Here is a 24,082-nt window from a genome sequence, read left to right on the forward strand (position 1 = left end):
TAATGGCACTTTGTCTTCTGAGAACATCCACCTTAGGTTTAGACCTGATGGATCTCAGGAAACCTTGGATGTGGCATGCGGAAAGCCCGTGTGCCCAGAGGGAGGGAGCCAGGCTGCTCGCAAGATGTGATGCCACTGCTTCACTAATTTTATAAGGAGCTTTAACATGCTGTAACTTTCTTCTCTCATGCTGGTGGAAATTGCTAGACCACTGTCACCAAAATTGCTCAGCCAAAATTTAAAGGCTGTTTCCTCTTAAAGACCAAACAGAAGTGGAAATCAGGCAAATTGGCTGTGGTGCCAACTGCTTGCTGAGCTCTAGAAGAAAAGCTATTTCTGAAACTTTTAATTGTGTCAAGCTTTGTTGAAACTGGGAAGTTTTTAAAAATTTTGGTGACCATTTAATGGTTGGAAACAAAGGACACATACAGACTGATTGCATGAGGTCTTGTTTTTTTTTTTAGTTCCCCTTTGGAAGAAAGCTGTAGGGCTGTGGGCTAAAGAAGGTCTGAACCTGAGGAGCTCACAAACCATCTCCCAGCTCCATTACTTGGAGTTAGAAATGCTCAGCATCATGCAGGGTCAAGTTTGTGGCTTTGTCTGTGACTCAGTTTCTCCCTATACAAACAGGGGTGGGAAAATTAGGAGGAAAAAATTAGGTGCTGAGCCCCCTGATTATTTAGTGGTGGTATGTTACTTACTCAGGATCAGTGGGAGTGATGTGCTACACAGACATCCCAGCCAGGTCAAAAACATAAGCAAAAAAGTTCACTAAGTAACAGCCCCCTGGAAGGTGGCTGGAATGGCTGATGCAGGCAAAGAATCAGCTGGTGCAGGCTGAGGCACAGCATTGCTTAGGGAAAACCTTGTGCTAAAATCTTTTCCTTTTGTTTAATTTATTTATTTATCTATCATCAATGAGTTCAAGGCAAGCTCTTCCTTTCTGTCCCTCAGTTCCCAGAAAAACAAGAGACAAAACCAGACAGCAAGTAATCTGGAAAACCTGTCAGCCACCCTGTAAGCACACTGGAGAGATTCTCTGAAACATCTTTTTGTCTTTGGACTTAAGGTTTTGTTAAACATGGGACAATAGGAAATATACACGAGCTGAAACAGGAGGCAGAATTCACTCCAGATTGTTTTACATGCAAAGATCATGTAGTCCTGATAGTTATAAGATATAAAAAATAGAAAAAGTTAATTTGCAGTTCTGTTGAAATTACAGGTTAAAATTACTTTCCTCTAAGCTGTCTGCTAAGTGACTGTCAGTGTCAAAGGAAAAAAAAAACCAAACCAAACCAACCAACAAACCCTCACTGAATACTCAGAGTTAAGATGCTTTTTGTCTGCTTTTTAACTGAAAGACACAACCAGATTCTCCATGTGTTTTTGTCGTGTTGCCTGTGTGGTGTGCTTGTGAGTGTCTTGCATCAAGATTTTCATCCTGCTCTGCCCCTACAGTGCTTAGGCAGTGCAGGGGGAAAAAAAAATAAATCCCACCCTTACATTGGGAGAAGCCTCTGCTTAGGTGTAGCCAAGATGATTTCCTATAGCTCTGTAGCTGCCTTAAGTGATGCTTAAACAAACAGCGTTCCCGTAGGCAGAGGCTCCAGGCTGTCAAATAAATAGGCAGCCCTTGCATGTTAGCAGGCACCTAGTGTGACAGCTTGGGAAGCTCCTGTGAGAAAGCTTGTCCAAAATACCAGAGCCAGGGCAACAGTGCTGCCCTGAGCACTAAGGGATCCTCCACCTCATGGCATATGATTTTCCCAACTCGGCACCTTCTGTTCTGCGTAGCCCTTCTCTCAGGGGGATTTCTCATCCGCTTGCATCTGGAGACATTTACAAGATTGGGGTATCTAACAGTGTAAACCATAACTGGTACTTCTGTGTGTTGTCTGTAAAAGGGTGAATGGATGTGGCAGGAGCATTCCCTTTCAGTAAATCATTCTAATGCTTTTACTTGTAAAGAGATTGAGTAGAATGCAAATCTGAGAGATATTTTAGAAGCAAGCGAAGGATAATGGAAGTAGAGGCCAAAACACACTTTGTTGGCCAATGCCCATGGTGATACAGTGGGCCACACAGAAAGTTAGCATCAAGCTCAGTCAGGCACTGTGCACTGTGGCACTGTGCAGGGGCTTTCACTGTTGGTGAGAAAACACTCAAGTTGCAAGACTTACCTCAAAAGATGGTTCACTGTAGAGCCTTTGCCTTCAAATGCAATTAACCAGGATATCTCCAGCGTCAGGGTTTCACAGAACTTAGTCATGAAACAGCTCTGATTATAGGAACGTGCTGTTGCAGTTGACAGCTTTCTTCACCTTGAGAGCTTTACCTCATGTGTGTTCCCCATGTTCACTTTTCACTTCACAGCTTTCCCATCACTGCTCCATCATGCGGCGTCCGATCTCATGGATGCCACGTGCCCGGTGGTCACCCAAGCACTTAAAGTTGGTCACTGTCTACGTGCTGGTGCTCTTGGTGTCACTCAACTTTGCTTCAGGACAAAGCAGGCCATTTAAACATCAGATTGACAACAGAAGTAAGTATGGACTCCCACGTGGCGACCCCGTGCTCCCTGGTGCACTGAGGGATCAGGGTTGGGTTGTCAGGCAAAGCTCAGCAGCAAATCCATGGGGGTGTTTCTATGGTAAAATGGGGGTGTGGGATCCTGCACATTCACTTGCAATTGTAAGGTCATATTCAGAACTTCTCACAGCCCTTAATTAGCTGGGGAAATAGTGTAATTTTTAAATAAATACTGAAGAAGACACAAATATACAAGAGACGGACAAAGAAAATGTAAGGGAGTACACAGGGAATATTTAAGCATCAAATTTTCAGCTGTGTTCTGTAGACTTGGGGTAGTTCACAACCATTTCCATAGAGTAACAAGAAACCAAGGGCCAGGAACTTAAGGGATTTTTACTAGTATCTTAATTTCTGTCTGGAACCATGATTTTTGAGAAAATCTTCATCAGGAAATCTCATCTTCCACCAAGGAGCAAAGGCTGATAATTATATGCGGAGTAGGGGAAAGGTGGGTGTGGGAGACTCTCCACCACACACCTTTCTCCTTTCAAAGAGAGCTGGGAATGTGGGGAGCCTCAGTTTTTAGGTACCCGGGGAAAATAATGAAATTACTTAGTGGGCAGAAGCGGTGTTCAGGACAGTGTGAAAAGACTTACAGGATGTATTTATGGAGAAATTCACAGACAAAGCAGATATTTTCACTGTTCAAGCATGAAAATGCACAGGGGAAAATCCTGCTGCCTTGCCCAGGGCTTTCATATGACTTGGATTATACATAATGCACTTCAAATGAAATTTATTCCTTTCCTGACATTCATCCAGCTTTGGAATGATTTGGCATTTCCTTGGGGTGGCATAATCTTCAGTACTTTGTAGATTTTTCCTGTTGTTATATCTTAGTCTTTTAATGCAACTATACCCCTCTCCACACCTGCTCTAAAACTAGACTATAAAAATAAGTCAAGTGTACTTCAGATGCATTAAAAGAAAAAAAGTCATCCATGCAAACAAGTTTCCAAGTGAACAAGAATTAGCTTTTTATATTTGCCTCTCACGTAGGAACCCTCTCTGCCATCTGTGGATTTGTTAGCCTAGGGAGATACCATACCTTCTGCATGCAACAGAAATGGAGCCTGGGCTCTAGGACCTTCAGGTCTTTAACGAAGCAATGATAGTTTATAAGTGATGGTACAGGGAGCTACTATGATCTATCTGGACATAAAACTTCTTCTAGGGTTTAGATAATTTTTAAAGCACGCTGTGCCCTCCTTAATTGGTGGGTACTTTCACATATTTTCAAATTGCAGGTAGCAGATCAGATGGATGAAAATGAATGCATCTGAACTCTCTTCCTTTGAGCTCTGCACATGGCAGGTGACCCTCAAAGACACCAGGAAGTTGAATGTTTAGCTTAGTCGTTCCCCTTGTATTTTTTTTTAAATTATTGTTATTATTTTTTAGTTTTATTTTTGAGAGCTACAAACAAGACCTCTAACACCCTCGAGATGTTCAGGAAGATGCTTCACTGACTGCTTTGAATTCCAGGTCCTGAGATTGATCCTTTCTGGTATGTGGTTCGTGGCGTTCGCCCCATCGGTCGGTTTGGGAAGAGGCAGCTGAGAAGCAGCCGTGGCAGCTTGAGGCCCGTGAGCAGGCACCTCGATCTCATCTTGAATGCTTTATGGGAGCAAAAAGTATCAGACACAGGAGGCAATGGCTGGTGATCTCCGTTCCCCAAGGCAGTGACCCAACCTCTGCTCTTTGAGTTGCTCCCTCCCCTGCACCTCCGACCGCCACTTCTGCTCTTGCCTAGCAGCCCCACGTTTGCTCTTCTTGCTGCTCCTTGCACAAGTTCCTTCAACAAGAAACATTCAGGGTGCAGGCAAAAGACAATGCCTGGCCACTAGTGCCAAGTGCAACCATAGCTTATAATATTGTTTCTTTGTCGTACGTCCCCACCAATCCCTTGATGCTGTTCGCTGTAACATTAAGTTTATCCCCAAAATGCAGAGCTTTTTGTACTGCAATTTAAACTCTGCAATGTTGAGCATATAATGAAGCCTCCCTGTCACATTCCAAAGTCAATAGCTGTTGACATGTGAAAATAAAAAGCAATGGTTGGAAGAAAGAAAAAAAGGCTCTTGCTAAATTTTAATGTACCTGCATTAATGGCATGAAATGCTGATGTGTAGATTTCATATAGATTGTTAACGTCCACTGGCAGGAATGTAGCTCTGAACTACCCACTGTGCCTCTTTATGATTCTTCCTGCACTGCTAGAGAAATATATTAATGAACAAAAAGATGCTGCTATCAAAGCATTTTCTCTCTGCTGAAGGAAAAAAAAAAAAAAAAATTGGCTAATTAAACTCTTCAGAGTCGTTTTGTGCCTACTGCGTGTAATCATGCACCATTATCCAAAAGGGCCTAAACAAGCTGATTCCCTTTATAATAATTTAGTTGTTTGCAAGTACATGATCTGATCAAGTTGAAGTCCCTCCTTAAGGATCACAAGCAAAGCAGTATCTACTACATTAGCTTACACCAGTAAGCCTTGGGTTGTGGCTCAATACTCGTGTTTGCCATGGTAATTAACTTTGTTATATTAATTTTATTAGAAGTGTTATCTACAGTATGTTTAATCTTTATTAATAACTGTTACCAGCAAGAGTATTTGAATGCAGTTCAGTCTATGGTTTAAATCCAGAAAAGATAGTTTATAATTTAGCTAACAACTGACCCTTAAATCAGGGCCATGAATCATTCTGCAAAAAAAGAAATTAGAGTGAACTCGAAGTTCTAGTTGTGCTTCATTAGGGTTACTACCAAAACTTAATAGTGGTTGAATTAATCATTGCAGATAATTTAACCCTTTTTTCCTCTTTTCAAATGGTCTGTCAGCAAGGACTAGATTTTTACTATAAAAATGTAGTTACTCCTATTTATAATACAACATATAACACCCAAAGTGCTCCTTAAAACATACCAGTTTAAGTGAACACACTCATGGTGGAAAAAATATACTGATAAAAAATAATTTGCTCAGCATTCATCACCTGTGACTTTGGAAATCCTTGACTAAGATGAACAGCGAGGTTCTTGCTCAGTTTGTCATTTTGTAGCAATCCAAGTGAGAGGTACAGAAATTCTGCATAAGAAGTCCTGTTTGAGATGGTATTTCAGCTGGACAGTCTGGAGAAGACTAACCATCAAATGTTCCTAATGGTTCCCCCCAACCCAGCCCAGTAGAAAACCAATCTGAATCAAGTGTTTTACTGTGTATTCCTCCCCTCAGCTAGCCCAGGTGACCCTGTGGAGCTGCACATCTCCTGGGTTTAAGGAGGGACATCAGATCCTTTGTGGACAGGCAGTACCTGAGCTCTGAGCTTCCTGGCCAAAGTGCACAGAAATTCAAACAACAGAGAAGAACTCTTTTTGTTTGTGGGTTTTTTTGTTTGTTAGTTTGTTTTTTTCTTTATGAATCAGGTCCTTGAAAAGGCATTCTTTTCATAAATTGCTTTTACTCTTCTATAATTTCTCTTGACAATAATTCTCTGTGGATATGCAGATAACAACAACAAGGCAAGCTTAATATTCACTCAGACTTAATCAAATAGATCATCTAGTCTTCATTTTACCAATTAAAATATTTTCATTTATAAAAATTAATCTAAATATAAATACTAAAGATTGAAATCACTCGATGACAAAATAATTCTTTGTGTGCTATAACATATGGTTTTATGATTTTTTTTTAAACAGTAAATTATATCTCTGCACATATTTGGCACAATAAACATTTGAAAAAATCCAAATGCCTTATAGCAGGTGGGATTTTTTTTTTTTTTTTGCAATGCCTACACAGTACACATTTTTCTGTCAAAGGAGACGGAATATTTTAACGATAACACGATAATAGTTGCTTTTCATGCCTCTTAAGGAAAACAACCTATCCCAAGCTTTTGTTGGCTTGTTTAAATCACACTAACAGAACAAAAGCCAAAGAGTTATTCTATTAAAATTAGTCATTTCTGTATTGATATTACATACACAATATTAGTTATTATTTATTAGACGAATATGCAGACCAACCACCATTAATGACATTTCATAACACCTGCATAAACCAGAACCTGGGAATGTATTGAACATACACGAGAACAGTCAAGGACGGGGCAGGAGACTGGATAAGAAAAAAATATAACTAAGCACCCTACTCTGTTTAATTTCCTTTACTGGATTGCATATATAAATAAAATCTATTTGTTTTATATATATATTTATATATTAAACAGAGTGGGCCAAATGCTGCCCTCACATCTGTGCAAACCAATTCCAGAGAACTAGCATCGTATGAGGGTAAAAGGCGGCATAATTTTACACAGAATAAACCCATCGGGTTAGATCTTGGCCAGATGGAAATTCCTTGAAGGGATGCAGTGATGCTTATGTATTCTAGGTGGGGAGATGGTTGTACTTATTCCAGAGGTTCCTTACATGCATCTGGACATCAGTTTACTTGACAAGCTCGATGTCATATGTGGGTGGCAGATTTGCAGCTGGCACTACTTTTCCAACTGCCCTGTTCAGGCATTCCTTACCTTCCTCACTTGGCCCCTTAAATCCAGCCTGGCCAGAAAATTTGCCCAATTTTGCTCATATTGCCAATATTGCAAGGCCTGGTGTCCCAGGGGATGGCTTTCTGGCTGCACTGCAGGTAACGTGCAGCACTCTGCTTGCAGGTGTCACTGGGAACACAGGAGAAGGAGAAGGCAAGGTCCTCCCTAAAGAGGGTGCAAAGGACACCCTGTAAGGATGCAAGCAGCACCTTCCCTCCTGGGTATCTACTTGAGGGCCTTTCACCTTGGCTCACCTTTCAAAGGTCTCAAGAAACGAAAGAAGAAATTTTACTATTCACAATCCAATTCAGAGTGGTCCAATGATAATGGGGTGTACAGTGACAGGCCCCAGCTACTCCATGTTGGCTACAGATTATTAAAGGAAGAGACATCTGGGCTATATTTCCCCCCCCACCTCATAAAAGCCAGGGAACTGCAGAAGGAAGTCTCTAAAGGTTGCAGCCACCCTATAACCACCAGTCAGTCATCAATGCTTTTACTTTTTTTTCCCAATCTTAAAGATTTGGTCAGAATTTATTCTGAACTACTTTGTGGTTGGGCACCACCATGCAGACAGTGCTACCAAGAACAACGAGACATAAAAAGGTGTGGGTTTCACAGCAGTGTTCTGATATTTTCAGGGGACAAGATCCTAACTCAACAGACATCTGATCCAGATGTGCTGCCACCAATTCACGGTTCAACACAGCATCCATGTTCCCCCCTTCCTGCCAATAGCAAAATACCTACTCTGGAGCTAGAACATATTATCTCTGCCAAAAGCACCCTCAGTGAACAGAGAAGCCTTTGTACATCACATCTCCTCCTCCAAACCCTGTCAAAACTTCCACTGACTCACAGAGAGGAGGTACATTGATTCTCCACTCCCACCACACAGCTGAAAAGCAGCATACACAGCACAGAGTTGTTCTTATTGCTTGACAAGATGGATGCCTACGTGAATAGTAAGAGGCCAGCAAAGATGGATCACAGGTCTGCTTTGTTCTTTCTTTTTTGTATGAAATATTGGCCTACAAGTATGATTGACTGAGTCTACAAAAACATACTGCAGTTTAAAGACAACATACTTTAGTACAATCAATGGGGAGAAAAAGTGCATCTTAAAACGTGGAGCCTTGCTTTTGAAACTCAGCATCCTTTCTAGAGTCTTGTGAGAACTTTAAGGCAGAGTTTCCTTTAGCAGACCACAATGCTGAAGACTTGTACAGCTTTCTCAGTGAGGTATCCAAACGAAGCCCTATAACTGAGGCATTGTGGGTTCTTGAGGGTCCATTTTCAGCTGGACATACACAATGGCTGTTAAGTAAAGGCACTCGAGTGTACAGCCTTAGGCAGTGTGTTATTGGCAGTAGGGAAGTGTAAGTTTAATACATCACAGCAGATCCTAAAGCAGGTTCCTAGAGCAGAGAGGGACAGGAAAGAAAAAAAAACAAAAACATGAGCAAAATACAAACCAAGCTTCCTGAAGCTTCTAGGGAGCCACATCCTCCCATTTCTCACCTCCCTGCCTATTTACCACATATCTAGTGGCAGACTGCTTCAGGAGAGTCAGGTTTTTTTCCTTATCCTTCTACAGCTGCTCTAGAAAAAAATGACCAACAGCTGCATGGTGAAGCCTCTGTTCAAACCCTGCATAACCAATGCATGGCCTGTCTACCCCTTAAATTCCACTTCAGCAACCTCTAAACATTTCTTAAAAACTAATGTGACTCTGACTTGCTGGCTTGGTGTGTGGCTGGTTTGGTGAGGGTCTGGTTTGGAAGTCTGAATTGCAGAGGACCACTAATTTTTGTGGTGGTGGTTTTTTTTACAATGATAGCACATTTCTGGAGCCCTGAGAGCCAGGATACATTCCCAGAGGCTGACATTCAGGACTGCACATTTGCCATGCCATGGCATATACTCAGATGCTTCCAAGAATGCTGGCTGTGGGTTTTTTTCAGAGCTGCCTCAGTGGTCTATATTCTTTTTCCTCAAAATATTAAGAGAATTTTAGTGAAGATGCTGGAATATAGCTGCCTACACAGATACTGCTAAGCTATTTATTGCTATTGCTTTTAACAACAGTTTTAACAACATTTTTTATGAGTTTACCATTAAATCCTTGGCAGTGCTTTTCCTTTCTTTAGCTCTTTGTGTTAGAGATCCTTGAAGCATGAAGTTTCTGTTAAATGTTCTGACAGTGGTGACTGGAGAACCATCTATATTTTCATCTGGGAAAAATACAAAAAGGGAGATTTTTCACATAACAGATTGAAGGACATGTAACAATAGAGTAACAGCTTCTAGAGAGATAAAACTCCCCCTAGGATGTATGAGGAAAGACGGATTCAATTTAAATGGAAACCAGCAGGCTGCAATAATCCAAATTTATTAAAGTTTGAGGAGATGTCAATCAGTGGAATTACACAAGAGTAAAACAAGTGTAATGCAAGGTGAAGAAGTTCCTAGAATTGTCAGAGATGATGCACTGCAGGGTTAAAAAAAGAAAACATGAAAGAAAAAGGCACTTTATTTCATAAGGGCAATTCACATGCTAAGAACATTGCTGAGCCACATGACATGGACTGCAATCAGCAGACACAGACTTCAAGAAAGACAAGAAGGCTGTGGAGGGTGACAGCTGGCTTTTGGTACTTAATATTGTGACTGCTTGGGTCTCAAAGGTTAACCCCAGGCATGCCAGAGCAGCAGCATCCCTGCTCCAGGACAAGTACTCAGCATTTCTCATCTGCTTTTCCCAGCCTTCTGTTTCTGCTCCTGTTAATTTGCCACTGTCACAACTTCCACAGAAGTAGAAAGTGGTGGTGTTTTTTTGATGTGATAAATGGTTATTTTATATTATTCAAGTATGGAGGGGAATGAGGGGGATGGACACACTTGGGCTTTCTCTGTTTGTTTTATAAATTAATCTTTCCCCCACTTTGCTGAACTGTACTTCTTACTGAAACTTAGAGAGACTATAATGTATGTAACAACTTAAGTGCACCTTTTACTGGTGGAGCTGGAAGTTTTCTCCTCTGCTGTCTCGATGTGTCTATTGTGTGCATCTGTAAACAACACACAGGCATTATTCAACTCCATTACAGAAGAAGAGGCAAGATTTTCTCAATGTATTTTTGAATACTACATAATGTTCTGGCACCTGGTTTGTTTGCTTTTCATCCCGTTTCCTTGTCAAACGAACACATGGAGCCACGTTCAAGCCCGCAACAGTGAGAGCTGATATTCTGCTCTCAATATCTGAAATCTTCAAAGAAAATAAAAGAGAGAGACAGACAAGACATGGAGAGGGAAAAAGAAGTTTTAACATTACTGTGGATGCCACTACTAAAATATATCCCTCCCCCAGCCAAATTCTTCTCAATCAAAAAATATTAACAGATGGCTAATGTCTTCAGCAATTCTTTCCTGTATTCTTTAGTCCTGAGTTTAAAGAGGGCTTAATTTGTCTGCAAAGATGCAGTAGAAGAATAATCCAACCTACCATGTGACTCCAAGGAGGAGGCATTTTACTCCTTTTGAGGGAAAAAAAATAAAGGAGAAAAAACTTTCCTCTCCCAGTTACCTTTAGCTGCAAAATCCCAAGTTCATTCAAGCTGTTTTTCAAAGGCTGCATTCAAAGAATGACTTTGTGGGACTCTTTTCCTAATTCAAAATTAATTTCATACACGTGCAAAGTACATCCTCCATCAGAAAAATCTAAACATTTGATCACATATATTTATAGTTTAAGTGTAGATGTGTGTTAAACGGAAACATGGGTAAATGCAGGTGCACACTGTATGAAAACACTCAACAGAAGAAAAATTGCTAGGAAAAATAAAAAGAAAATAAATGGCAGTGAAGTCAGACATATAACCTGATTCCTGATTCACAATGACAGCTGAAGCTGTTCACTCTGCAGAAGACCTTCAATGGCCTCTTTGCCATCCTCCTTGCATAGCTGAGGCCTCTCTCCTCCTCATGGCTCACTCCCATTAACAGATTAACAGTAAAATAATGACCATAGTCAACAAAACATCACTACCAGTTTTCCAACAATTGCAGCAGTGCACTTCTGACATCAAAGACATATCAGAATCTCAGATCTTTGCTCAGTCCTACACCAAGCATGCCACTGCTAAGTAAAATAACCAGGGAGTTGCCATTAAAGCCTGGCATGGGGAGGTCAGAGTGCCTCGCCTGGTGCGGGCTGGTCAGTGAAACCACCAGCAGTGTGTTGCTGGCAGTGTTAGGCCCTTGAGGTTTGGCAGCTTTACCTCACTCAGCTTTTAGCACAAGCTCATAATGTTCTCTCCTGAGCCCCAGACTTATTGGAGCCCAGGAGAGGGACACTAGACTGCAGGCTACAGAAGCCTTTTGGTTGGGACACATGCAGCTAAATCCCAGAGCACCCTTGCAGATGGCAGGCTCTGTGCTTGGCTCAGCAGTGGCTGCTCTTGGCCTCCTCTGGTAGAACCATCCCAACTCCAGCTTCTTTTAGAAAGCACTGGACAATCTGCTAATTGGTTAAACTGCCTAAGGCAGCATTTGCAGCCTGGCCACAGCCATAAGTGTGGCACGGAGCGTGTCGTGTGAGCTGCTTGGCAGCATTCATGGTCAGTATTGCCGCTGCAGTCCCCTGCCTGAAACAAGCTGAGGGGTGAAGCAAACAGATTACATCTCTCTGGGCTGAGCTACACATCTCAGGTACGCTGTGCTCAGCTCCTGGGGTGCAGTCAGCATCCTCGCACAATCGGTTCTCTCTGGTACGCGAGAACATCAGGAGTAAGCGCGTACACAGGCAAAAGGCAAGCACTGGGCCAGGCGGCGTGAGAGCTACAGGCAGGGAAGAGCCACTGTCCTCACCTGAAGCTCTGCATGATGAACCTGGGCAGCTGCTGTGGCCACCTGATCCTCCAGATCGGCCAGCTCAGATTCCGCAGTGACACTGCTGATCTTGCGCGCGGCGTCCTCCAGGTTGCTGAGCTGCCCCTCCAGCCCGTACACCGTGCCGGCTGTCAGGTACACCTGAGGGGACAAGGTGAGGAAAGGTGTCAGCAACTCCGTTTTCCTGGGCATAGAGGTCTGAGCAGACTCTTCCACAATGCCTTTGAGCTCCCCTCCTAGCTAACCCACCTCAGGAAGGCTTAGCTGGCAGAGGAAAGTCATGGGGAGAATAATATGAAAACACACGTCCACAAAGAGAAGGAAGGTGTGAGGTGGCTGCACTCCAAATTTCATCAGTACTACAGTTTGTTCCAGATTGACCAGAACAAGAAAAAAAAGGGAAAAAGTTTGCTAAAAAGCAAATTTCTAATATTTCTAAATTCTATACATTATCTATGTTCTATGTTTCTAAAATCAATTGCATGTGGTTATTAACTTCTTATAGAGTAGCTGTGCTTACATGTAGAACACAGTTTTCCATCTCATTCTGCTCTCACCCAAATACACAGCAGCCAAAACCTTCACATCTCCTGGCCCTTTAAAGTGAACGTTTTGAGGGTGGATATTCTGGGCTACATAAGGGATAATAACAGACTGGACCATTTATTTAGAGATCTTCTCTAAAAACAAAAAACTTTTAATATTATGACCTGCCTACCATACCTCTGCCAACTCCAGGTAAAGTTTTCATTTCCCATTCAGCTCCTTAAAGAAGTAATTCAAGATACACTGTTAAAGCTAAGTTACATGGCTGGGTGAAGGTCTCTTGTGTAGAGAAAAGGGTAATTTTCAAGCATTAGATTTTGACATCTGTGCTTAAAATTGTGCAGACACAGGGAAAAATAATGCACATTCTGCCTGTTTACTGGATAGCCAAGTGATTGTTTCTATGAGGCTGGTAACAGCACAGTAGAAATGAAATATATATTTTGATTTTCCTCAAAGGAGGTGGCAGCCTCACTCACTCTTATTTCAGTAAAGACTATGGTGCTACAAAACTGGAATAAATGAAACATATTCTGTGGCTAACTTCATGATTCAACCTGGCAAACAGGTTCTGAACCAGATCCTTGAGCAGATACCTTCTCTTCATACCTGTTTTTCACTCAAGTCATTATATTCACCCACAATTCCTAGACCATGCAGTCGTTTGACATAACAGGTATTCAAATTTCTGGCCATGCTATGACTTTAAAGATCAAAAGTGGTGGAGAATATGTTTACTTTTCATTATTTTTAATTTTATTCTTGTTTTTTAATTGCCCATAGTAGTGTTGAGGTTTTTTTTCCTTTGTATCAGTTCTTTCAAAGCATAAATCTATAAGCAATTTTTACATGTATGTCACTTTACTAAGGGGCAAATTCACTAGATCTTGTATGAACTGCATCTTGTAAGACCACAGTCTAACTGCAGGCAATGAATCTTTGAAAAATGTACCTGGAACAAAGAAGTGATCTCATTTAACAGCTGAAGTACTCAGAGACACAGGTGCACCATAAAATTAACATGCTGTTTTAAATAGAAGTGCTTCTGCTTTTGCAGATTTTATTCTTTCCAGTCATTTAAATGATAAATCTTTGTGGTGTGACATGCCAAAGCTATTTCAGATTAAAAGGTCATTTAAAAAAAAAAAAATTCACTATCATGTCTAAAAGCTCAGAGAAAAACAACAAAAAAAGATTATGAACAGAAACATCTTTGGAAAGTTAAAGAAAAGATTCATTTAAACGCTGTGCCAAAATTTTCTGCATAAGAAGCTGTACTTCTTAAGAGGGGAAAAAATTTAAAGAAAGTAGGACTAATAGAGAAGTGTGGGTCATCAATGTTTTTGTAACTCAATCAGCTCCTACATCAGTTAAATTATTTTTTAAAAACATTTTTCAGCTAGATCTAAATAAAAATTCTTTCTAAATATTCCCTTCACCTTAACAACTGCACTTCCAAACAGCAATGGAGAACTTTCACATTCAAATTTTGGAGACTTATTTTAATATCTTTTAGGTATGCAGAGCTTCTGCTAAAACCCATCTGACTTTGCATTAGTTCAGTTATATAGTGTCTGAAATACTAGAGTGAGCAAATCTGAACAAAGTATTTAGATATACCCAAATCCTCTTCCAAAACTTGCTTCAAAGTGGATACACTGCATGCAGATATGCCTCTAGCTGCATTGGGAAAAAATATGGATTCCTGGATTTCTCAAGGCTCTTTAACTCTACTATGGAGTGAGGTGGTAAAATCTTGAAACCATCAAGTTTTGCCATAGACTTCAGATCCTGGGTGGGGCAGAGAAAGATGTAGTGTGGGGACACAGCAAGGCTGAACTGGGTACATTGTGAGTTGTGCAGGGAACTGAAAGAAGCTGAACCAGGGGTATGCTGCAAGGAGGGCAACACCACAGCAATAAATGCTCTGCCTCAGTGCTCAGTCTCTGCTCAGTGTGAAATGCTCAGCTCAAATGAATGACAAGGTCACAGGACCATCAATGTCAAAGCTCCACAAGGACAGGAGAGATTGTTGGAGTGTAAATGGAGGAAAAAGTGCACCTCAAATTGTTTAGAACACAGTTCTCCACAGAAAAAATGTGGGAGGAACTCTTTCCAAGTTCCAATAATTTCTTAGTTTTTCTGAAGACATGATTCAGCCTGGACTCAGACTTGGTGACTCTCCTGACAAATGCATTCTGTGATGTGCGAAGCTAGGATGCATCAGTATCTCATGGGGGACAAAAGCTCTGAATTCTTACTTCCATTATTCTGAAAAAAAATTAATAAAACTCAGCTAGAAGTTATTATGGGGTTGGGGTGTCTGTTAGGTGAGAGTGAAATGGATATCATGGTAGGTGGCATGAGGCACTTTGCTCACCACAAGCTCAAGTTACACCCTTCTCTGGGACACAGCCTCCTGTCCTGCCCTACCAGCCCCATGGGGGAGGACTCCCAAGCCTGTTTTGCTTTGAGTTCTTCTCCCAGACAGGAGCTGGGAGCAGGGATGTTGTCTTGAGAGCTCCATGGCAGGGCAGGCACAGGTAGCTGTGGTGCCCCATGATGGAGAGCAGGAGGTGCCATCAGTCCCACACAAGACAGCATGCGGAAGAGGGAGGAAGAGAAGAAGCACCTAAGATGGTCCAGCAGGATAGCTGTGAAGGCTGAGCAGAGGTGGGAAGGAGAGGTCTGGAGGTCAAGTTAGGATTGGGAACTGACCAGGAAGGGCTGTAGGTGCTGTAGGAAGGCATCCTGTTGGTGTGGGTAGGGAGAAATGTCTGAGATGGAAAAGGTTTCAGAGCAGATGAGGTTAGGAGGGGTAGGATCTAGCTTGGGAATCACTGAACCAAAGCAGAGCTGTGAGACTTGAGCCCAGAAAAGGTGTGATTACAGGGGCTGGGGAGTTATAGGACTTGTGGGAAGGCTGGCATTGTCATGAATAACCTTCCCTTCAGCCCCTAGCCTGGGCTGTTGTGGAAGAGCATTTCTGTTAAGGAAATGGATTAAATCACCCAATAAGAGATTTTCTCTTTAAAATTTTTCAAGGGGCTAGAGAAAACAAAGGATCTATTTTTTTTAATTGATTAGGATGCTGTAATGGGAGAGCCCAGACTCCTCTGAGATCTTTAAAAGCTCCTAATGAAGGTAAAAATCACTGCAATGTAATCAGTTAAATGTAGGAGGAAGAGAAAATCGAAATTTATAAGTGTGCCAACTCCATTAAGAGAGTGCATAAAAATTTCCAATGAATAGTGACTTCCCTCTTTGATTCAGCTCCACGCTTTTCCTTGCAGATGAGAGGTACTCGTGAAAAAGGATGGGTGATTCTGACATGGACCAACAGAAACTTTTGTTTGATTTGGCCTCTCCAGACTGCTGCTTTGAATAGCACAGCAGGAAGCTCCTGCTCCCTGGCTCCTGAGCATGGTATGCTGGGGAAGCATGGGTGGAGGAAAAGCTCCTCAACTTCTTCTCTATGGGATTGGGGACATGATTTCCCACCCACCTTGACAGTAATGAGGCTGTGGTGGGACTTAGAGATGTGTGGTGTTAGCAAGGCATGGCACAGCTACACAGCCATGGAGGTTTGAGTTAAGTTAACTCTAAAAATAGGGATCCCTAAAAATAGGGATTCAAAAATTGTAAAACCCAACACATCCAACTCTCCTCCTTCCCCAACTATTTTCAAGTAGACATTAAAAATCCCCACCAAACAGCAAGGCAGCTGAGTAACCCTTTCAAACAGGACTTCTTGTTCTGTTTGGGTATTTAATAACCCAGAATTAATTCTGAACATCCACTGATGCTGCCTACGACCTTTCCCTTCCCAGCTCTCATGCAGACAGTTATCATGTCCTTACGTTTTCTTCCAGTGTGGTGAGCTGCTCATCGAGTCTGACGGGGTCCGTCCCCAGTGGGAACGTCCCTCTTCCCCTCTCCTGAGCATCACCTGGGAAATCCCCGGGACCAGTGGATTCTGCTATCAGCTCTTCAGTGGCATTGATGACTTTCAGGACCTCTGTAGATATGTTGCAGAGAGAGACAGCAGAGTACTTCTGTTGTGTTACAGGAGTAGACAGAGAAAACAACAGCATTAAATTAACACAGAGGGGTAGTATGTAAATCCACCTTGATAACAGCTGTAGCTTTAGCCATGCTGAAACAATATACCTGGCTAACTGCTGTCCATAGGCACAAGAACTGTGGGATGAAACTGGAATCTGCTTCTCTTTGTCTCACTCCCTTTTTCACGTGTGCACACTAATAGAGCATGCAAAAAAACATACACATGCAATTCTTCCACAAGACATCCCTTCTATTGGAGGGATGGTCCAAATCTTATCCCTAGGGAGCATATTGATAAGCAGCTTTAAAATCCAAGTAAGCTAGATATGGCTGTTTTTGAAATAGTGCTTTAAACAGGTGTTAAAGCACAATTTTCCTTTTTGAATACTGGCAAACAGATGTGGAATCATCTGTCTCCATATCTACATTGCATTGGTTTATGGCATTGCAACCATAAACCCAGGAGAGCAATCTTCAGCAGCCCTATCAGGATGGCAGTTTATAAAAATATTTGCTATGAATGATGTGATAGCTCCGAAAAAACAAAGGTTGAGTTACAGCTGTGTAAACTCTTGTATAATGATTTTTTTTAAAAAAACAATTTACCTTTTTAAAGATATTTATAAAACAAACGATACCAAATACCAAGGATAAGTATTCTGTTTAACCCATGGTTTGCTTGGTTTTTATTGGTTTTTTGGGTTTTTTTCTTAACAAAAGCAAGCCCTGTTGCCAGTGCTCCTGATTTGTAATTTGTAATTAACTATCCTGATTATGATGATTCTCACAGAGCTTTAGCCTTCACCACAACTCCTTTGATGGTAAAAAAACTTCATCCGATGTGCCCTCAAATGTCAAGCTCAGCATCCAAATTATACAATTTACAAACTATAAATTGAGCTCAAGCTTGTTGAAACCAATACAGATACTGTCACTGAATTTGTGTGCAATAGCTTAAGTGTTTCTTTGCCCAAAAGAAAGTGTGGGAAGTTTAGACCTAAATTTGATTCCTCAAACCTGCAAATACTTATGCATGTGAATTAGGGGCCCATCCATCTTTAATTTTTTTCCACAAACAAAATATCTAAGCATCAAATCTGAGGAAACAGTCTTTTGGTTCTATATAGTAAATTCTGTAGTACGGAAAAGTATAACTGACTAAAAATGCCTGCGTGTTATGCAAATATTTTACTAATCAATTTGTCAGCCAGCCTCCTAGGCAGGATATAGGAGAAAAGAAGTTTCTTTGGTTCACACAAACTCTGGTGGCTTTAACTGGAAAACCTGCTCTATTATTTCATTCTTGCAATTAGCTGTTATATGTTAGATAAGACTTTTACTGAAAAACTACTTTTTTAGCAGCGTGTGCTCTGTTGCTGTAAATCAATATATTAAGGCAGCTTTAACACAGTTATTTCTCCAAATTACAAGAAATAATTAGAAACCTGAGATTAAAGAGAAGGAGAACAAAGCAAATAGAGTAAGAGGCAGCAGACAGATCTTTCGCTTGTTAGGACAGCTAACACAGTCCTGAACAAGCAGGCCTGGGACCCTCTTACTGAGAACAAACACTTGAACCCCATAAATAGCCTACTGTTTTTTCCATTTATTTCCACAAGTGCCAATTAGATTAAAAACAGATCAATAATTTTATAGGACAGAAAATTGAATCAATGTTACTTTGTTTTATGATTTGCTTTTACAAGTACCTAACCCTTATTTTATTCTATGAGTAGTGAACAAAAAAGGAAAAAGGCCAGATGCTACATTTTCTTCTTCTTTCATACATCATCTTCACTGATGTATGCTCTCTATTTCAAGAACTGTAGCCTCACTTCAGAGTTCATTATTTCTTAATTTTTTTTCATTATCCTTCGTACCTACTGATAGATTTCAAAACAAAGATTAAATTAAATTAGAGAAAGGTGTTTTTATACCAGAATATGCGAATCCATATTGGCATTTGTTACAGACCAATTACTACAAAACACTTTCTTGTTTCTTGCTAAAGTCTTCTGTGACAGAAAGATTTATGAAATAAAGATTTGGAGTTAAATACCCTATTTTCTCAATTCATAATGGACAGAGGAAGAAAAGTTCAATAAAAACAAACATGAATTTTAGTTTTTCTAGAATTTTGAGAAAATTTCTTAGGGGAAGATGCTGTTTAACTTTTAAAATCAAAGATTTGCTTCACATTAACCTTTGCACAAGGCAGCTAGATGGATATTCATGAAGTGTTTGCATCAATGAACGTATCTGAATCTGGGCCTGTAGGTACCTAGCTAAATGCAAGAACCACAACACTGAAACTTTTCTTCAGGCTTGTGAAATACCTAACAAGGATACAGCATTAAACACCATAAAGAAATGTAAGGCAAGCAAAAGCAGTTTTCCTTAGAGTATATCTGAAGAGTCAATCTCCCAAAACCTAAGAGCATGAGCAATATTTCTATGTATTTAAATCTAAACTTTGTGAAGGTTTCTGCTAAAGGTATTTAGAACTCAGCTTGGCCCTGGGCTGCATTTTACAGAGAAGCAAAAAGAAATTAATGTCTTCCTGAGGGAGACATAAAATCAACATGTGGGGAGCTCAGGGTTCCTCAACTGATGTTATTGCATAAATTTCTACCTCTTTTCTGAGCAACTGTCAGAAGCTGTTCAAACAGCTCATGTTCTAAAATGGACAGTTTGTAAACCTAGTGAGTTATTCTAGATGTAACAATTTATCATGTATAAGAAAAAAAAAAAAAAGAAAGAAAGAAAAAAAAAAAGTCCTGAAGTTTTAGTGCTTCACAACCCTCTCCTTTCCCCAACCTTCCAAACCAACTCAGGAGTTATGAGCTCCTGTAAAAATCACGTAAAATTCACAGACATGAGCACACCAAGATCATCCTGGGAGGTGGACATTTCAAACTGCTATTAGGATCTCTTGGCTAATTTATCTTGCCCTTGCAGGAAAGGTCATTGTTAACACCTATAGGTGATGATTCAGAGAGAGAGTTATCATGAAGTCTCTCCCATCTGTCTTGTCAAGCAAGTCAAAGAACTAACGTGGATGTGACAGATGCAGAAAGCAATCTCTATTACTAGCACAGAAAATGTAAGCACAGCCATTCTGGGATGCATTCTGATTTTGACTGTGCTTCTGGACTAACACCACCTCTCTGAAATTAATTTGATGTAGTTGATCCAAATTTGAAACTTTGTACTCATGGTTCTAAGGATCTCATTTTTACTGACTTTGATTAAGAGGTTAATGGATTGAAGAAAACATACATTTATCCTTTTTATGGTAATTAATGCCCACACTCACAAATCTGTTAAAGATACAGTCAAAAGCAGATGCTCAGTTTCCAGAGTTCTTTGTGGAAAGTTTTCAAAGCAATTAAATACCAAAGAAGTGTGTGTGTGCAAGCACCTATACATATATGTGAGCCTGTGTGCATAATAAAGAGCATCTTGTAAAATTTCTTTACTGTCATTTCCACATGTGTTTGGACAGAAAGAAAGGATTCCTGTTTGCTGAAGGTAAAGTTTCAGTGGTCTAAACTAACTCTTGCTGGCTCTTAGCCTCTTTCCTCTCTTCTGCTGTCTCTTTCTCTTCCCTGCTGATCTTTCATTTGTTTTTTTTTTTTAATTGAGGATGCTACACTGGAAGGTTCTTCATAGAAAAGTACTTGCATCCTTGCATGAGGTAACATAAACAAAGTAGTATGATAAAAGTGGAGCAATGGAAGAGCCCAAACTGCTGAGAGGAGGTGAGCATTAAGTCTTTGCAGCCATATCAGCAGTCTGTGACATCTCCACATTGTTTCCTTTGTATGAATCTTACTGCTTTTATTTTCATGCTCCTGAAGTAGTTAAGCTCTCCATCAGTTGAACTGGGTTCACCATGGAGAAAAAGACAGTTTTTTATATAATTTTCTCTTTTTTGCTACTGTGATGCCATAGCACTGCTAGGCTCTATTAAACTGCCATGGGAAGCAGTGACTTGCAGTTCAGCAGAGAACAGTTGATAACAACAGTTAGGTGAAGAAATAGAGCAAGGGAAATTTGCAGCCCTGGAAGTATTGACAGTGTTAATAATCACTTGTTGTGCAGTAATTTTTAGTTCTGGTCTCAAGCCATTCTACCATGCTGCCCATTGCACGCCTGTTTATCAGTCAATATCCTAACTTTTTTTGTTTTGTTGTTGGGTTTTTTGGTTGTTTGTTGTTTGTTTTTTCCAGAGTTGAGGGGGGCTGGCAAGAAGGCAAGTTTTGACTTGCCACTTGTTGATTCATTTTTTCAGAGTAACACGACTTAATCCAAAATTGACAAAACCAAAACCTAAAACCAACCTCCCTCTTCATGTCCCCACCCCATTGGAATTCATAGAATCATCAAATGGTTCAGGTTGGAAGGGACTTTTAAAGTTAATATAGTCCAACCCCCCTGCATTAAGCAGGAGCATCTTCAAATAGATCACGTTGCCCAGAGCAATGTCCAACCTGACCTAAAACACTTCCAGGGATGAGGCTTCTACCACCTTGCTGAGCAACTTTTTTCAGTGTTTCACCACCCTCATTGTAAAAAGTTTCCTCCTAATATCCAGTCTAAATCTACCCTTCTTTAGTTTAAAATCATCACCCCTTGTCTTATCACAGCAGGTCCTGCTAAAAAGGTTGCTCCCATCTTTCTTGCAAGCCACCTTTTAAGTCCTGAAAGGCTGCGAAAAGGTCTCCCTGGGGCCTTCTCTTCTCCAGGCTGAACAACCCCAGAAGTTCATTGTACAGTTTTGAGAAAGCCCTCAAGAGCCCACCAAAAGTCCATCTCTTTCACAGTTAGGCAAGATGTGGGACACTTGCCAAGTCACAGTGTGGGAGGAACATGCCCAACCATCAATGGCTGTTGCCAAGACTGACCTTCAAGAGGTCTTCTGGCCTAAAAGGAATCCAATCCACTGTTTTAATGTAGTTATAGATGTTATTTCTACTAATCTGTTACACCTAATTTCTAGAAACAAGTTGCCTATAATAATGAGAAAGGAAGTTTTTTTTCCAAGAGGTGAAATATTATTGCCCAAGTTGGAAGGGAAAATATTTAAATCTTAAAATCCACACAGGAATCTGTAAGAGTGTCTATAGCAGACAAAGGCTAATGACACTGCCCAATTGGATTTATTTTTTTTCTTTAAAATCATCCTTTACTAAATATTTTTACTAAACAAGCCCCAAATGATTAAGAGGTGATTAAGTAAAATAATAAAAGTTGAGAGGAATAATTTGCTGAATTAAACATCTAATTTTGATACAAAACGTGATGCTTATTTTGTGACTGAGAGATGACACAAAATTGTTTACCACTATATATGACATACTAAAAATAGCATTCATTCTAAAATACAAGATACATGTGTATTTCTCAGGGAATAAAATGAAAATCTGTTCTAATATCTGATTCTCAAAAGCTGAGAATAGAACAGAAAATGAAACCTCTTTCCATCTAGATGAATGACAAGTGGTAGACACTAGCAACAATGTGAGGAGGTGCCTACTCACTGAGTACAATCTCTACAATGAATCAAGGGTTTTGTTTATTTTTCAAATTGAGATCTCAAAGGGTTTTGAAGACCACTGTCGCCAGAAAGTGCTAAAAGTCTTAGTGCTGAAATGAAATCTTTTTTTTTTTCCTTCCAAACTTATTAACATAGGTGAGTACATGATAATAGGAAGATCATACATCTTATCATTGTCCTCTGTTCCTCTTAGAAATAAAACCAAATTCTCATCACGAAGCCAAGTAACAGAACCAGTCTGCTTCACATGTCTACTTCATGCTTCTCACTCCCATCATAATACAGGGCTAGCCATAATTATAAAAGGTTTTTCTGCAATGATTATTGATTTTAGACAACAGGTACAATTTTTCAGGCCTGATATTTCCAGCAAAACATTCTGAATATAAGAATTTTGCTTGGAAAATATTCAAACCCTCAATATCACTTTACAGCATCTCTTACTATGTAAGAGATATAAGAAGACACAGACAAAACAAAGCATTCTCACCTGCTGCAATACAGTGGATAAAAACTGCAACTTTAAATGAAGATCAAAAGCCTTTTGTTTTTCCTAGATTGTGGGAAAGCAGTTAAATAAAAAGGCAGAAAAGTTATGTTAACAGCTACAGACGTTAACATTTATATATAGGTTCAGACTTACAGAGAACTATAGGATGAACAGCAAGGTTAAAGAAACTATCAAATATAAGATACCATAAAAATTGGAATTTACATTTACTGTTAATATATTTAAAATATAGAAATGCCTGATTTATGAATGTCTGTGGAACTTTAACAGATCTCGCTAAGATGTACTGCAAATGACACATCATTTTTTATAAAATTAAACAGATGGGAAATACTAATTTCCACCAGCACAAAACAAAGTGGGAAAAGACTGTTGCAGCACTGTTAAGAAAAGCCAGCTATCTTCAATCTATAGGGTTTACACAATTGCACTTTCAACACCACGACATTTCTAGTTAGAAAAGGGTCCGTACCTCATTTATGCCCCAGTCAGATGCTCACACTGGAAACACCTGGGCTAAGACCTCTTGTGCCAAATCACTTTCTACATTTTCTGCCATCCCCCTCCTGGACTTCAGTGTCCCAAAATGAACAAGTAAAACCCTTCATACTGCCACTCTCCAGTTACCTTAATCCCCCTAATGTACTTAGCTCTGTTTAAACTAAACAGACTGATTTGCCTTGGGCTAACAACACGACCACAGTTACCCTGTTGGCTCTGCTGTGACAGAAGTGCCATCCAGCTGAGGAGAAGCATTTGCTTGAAACTCTTCCAACCAGATCTGAAAGAGCCCATCTGTCACTGCCAGGTCTCAGGGCTGCTTACAAAAGAAGACAAGAAAATAGCAACTTTTTTTTTGTTACAGTTTCTTCTCAATCCATTTTGCTCCAACAGCTTACACAAATCTTTGCTGATTTTTCTACAACTGTGTCTGTAAAATGGTACATTTTCTGCCTAAGTAAAGAAATCTTTGGTGATCAGACAACAGAAGGAGATTCTCATGGCACACACACTAGACAGAGCTGGCTTGGGCATGTAAAGACTGTAAGAATCTTCTGAGATTATAAGAATCTTCTTTACAAAGGTACTGCATTCCCCATGTGAAGCCATTTGAAATATCACTTATCCTGCACTTCTCCAGGTAGATCCAACAGGGCTTTGATTCAGTTGCTTTAACACAGGCAGACAAGGTGCAATTTGAAGCAGCTTGAAGTATCTGAGGATTTTCCAACAACGCTGTCAGATATGAGAGACCTGGAAGAAGCACTTTTTCTCTGGCCTAGCAGCTGACAGCCCTCTGGGATAACTTAGGGCATCTCAGCTGGACTATCTAGATCCATACTTCTGATATTG

At 40.3% G+C, this 24,082-nt stretch overlaps 1 protein-coding gene across 3 annotated transcripts in view; it reads right to left on the reverse strand.

The window, feature by feature from the left end:
• Positions 1–6,036: 6,036 nt before the first annotated feature.
• The window catches only part of MYRIP (myosin VIIA and Rab interacting protein), a 227,107-nt gene continuing 209,061 nt past the window's right edge, over positions 6,037–24,082 (reverse strand). For 2 of the 3 annotated variants that reach the window (XM_071735902.1, XM_071735904.1), the window contains exons 12-18: positions 22,709–22,759; positions 16,454–16,648; positions 12,027–12,188; positions 10,321–10,425; positions 10,165–10,225; positions 9,270–9,388; positions 6,037–8,572 (exon numbers count right to left, since the gene is read on the reverse strand). In XM_071735902.1, the coding sequence (XP_071592003.1) occupies positions 8,540–8,572; positions 9,270–9,388; positions 10,165–10,225; positions 10,321–10,425; positions 12,027–12,188; positions 16,454–16,648; positions 22,709–22,759 (726 nt within the window). In that variant the 3' untranslated portion in view covers positions 6,037–8,539. The remainder of the gene's footprint in view (positions 8,573–9,269; positions 9,389–10,164; positions 10,226–10,320; positions 10,426–12,026; positions 12,189–16,453; positions 16,649–22,708; positions 22,760–24,082) is intronic. The other variant, XM_071735903.1, reaches the window with a different exon arrangement.

This window comes from Heliangelus exortis, chromosome 2 (genome assembly GCF_036169615.1).
Source record: "Heliangelus exortis chromosome 2, bHelExo1.hap1, whole genome shotgun sequence".
NCBI classification, from domain to species: domain Eukaryota; kingdom Metazoa; phylum Chordata; class Aves; order Apodiformes; family Trochilidae; genus Heliangelus; species Heliangelus exortis.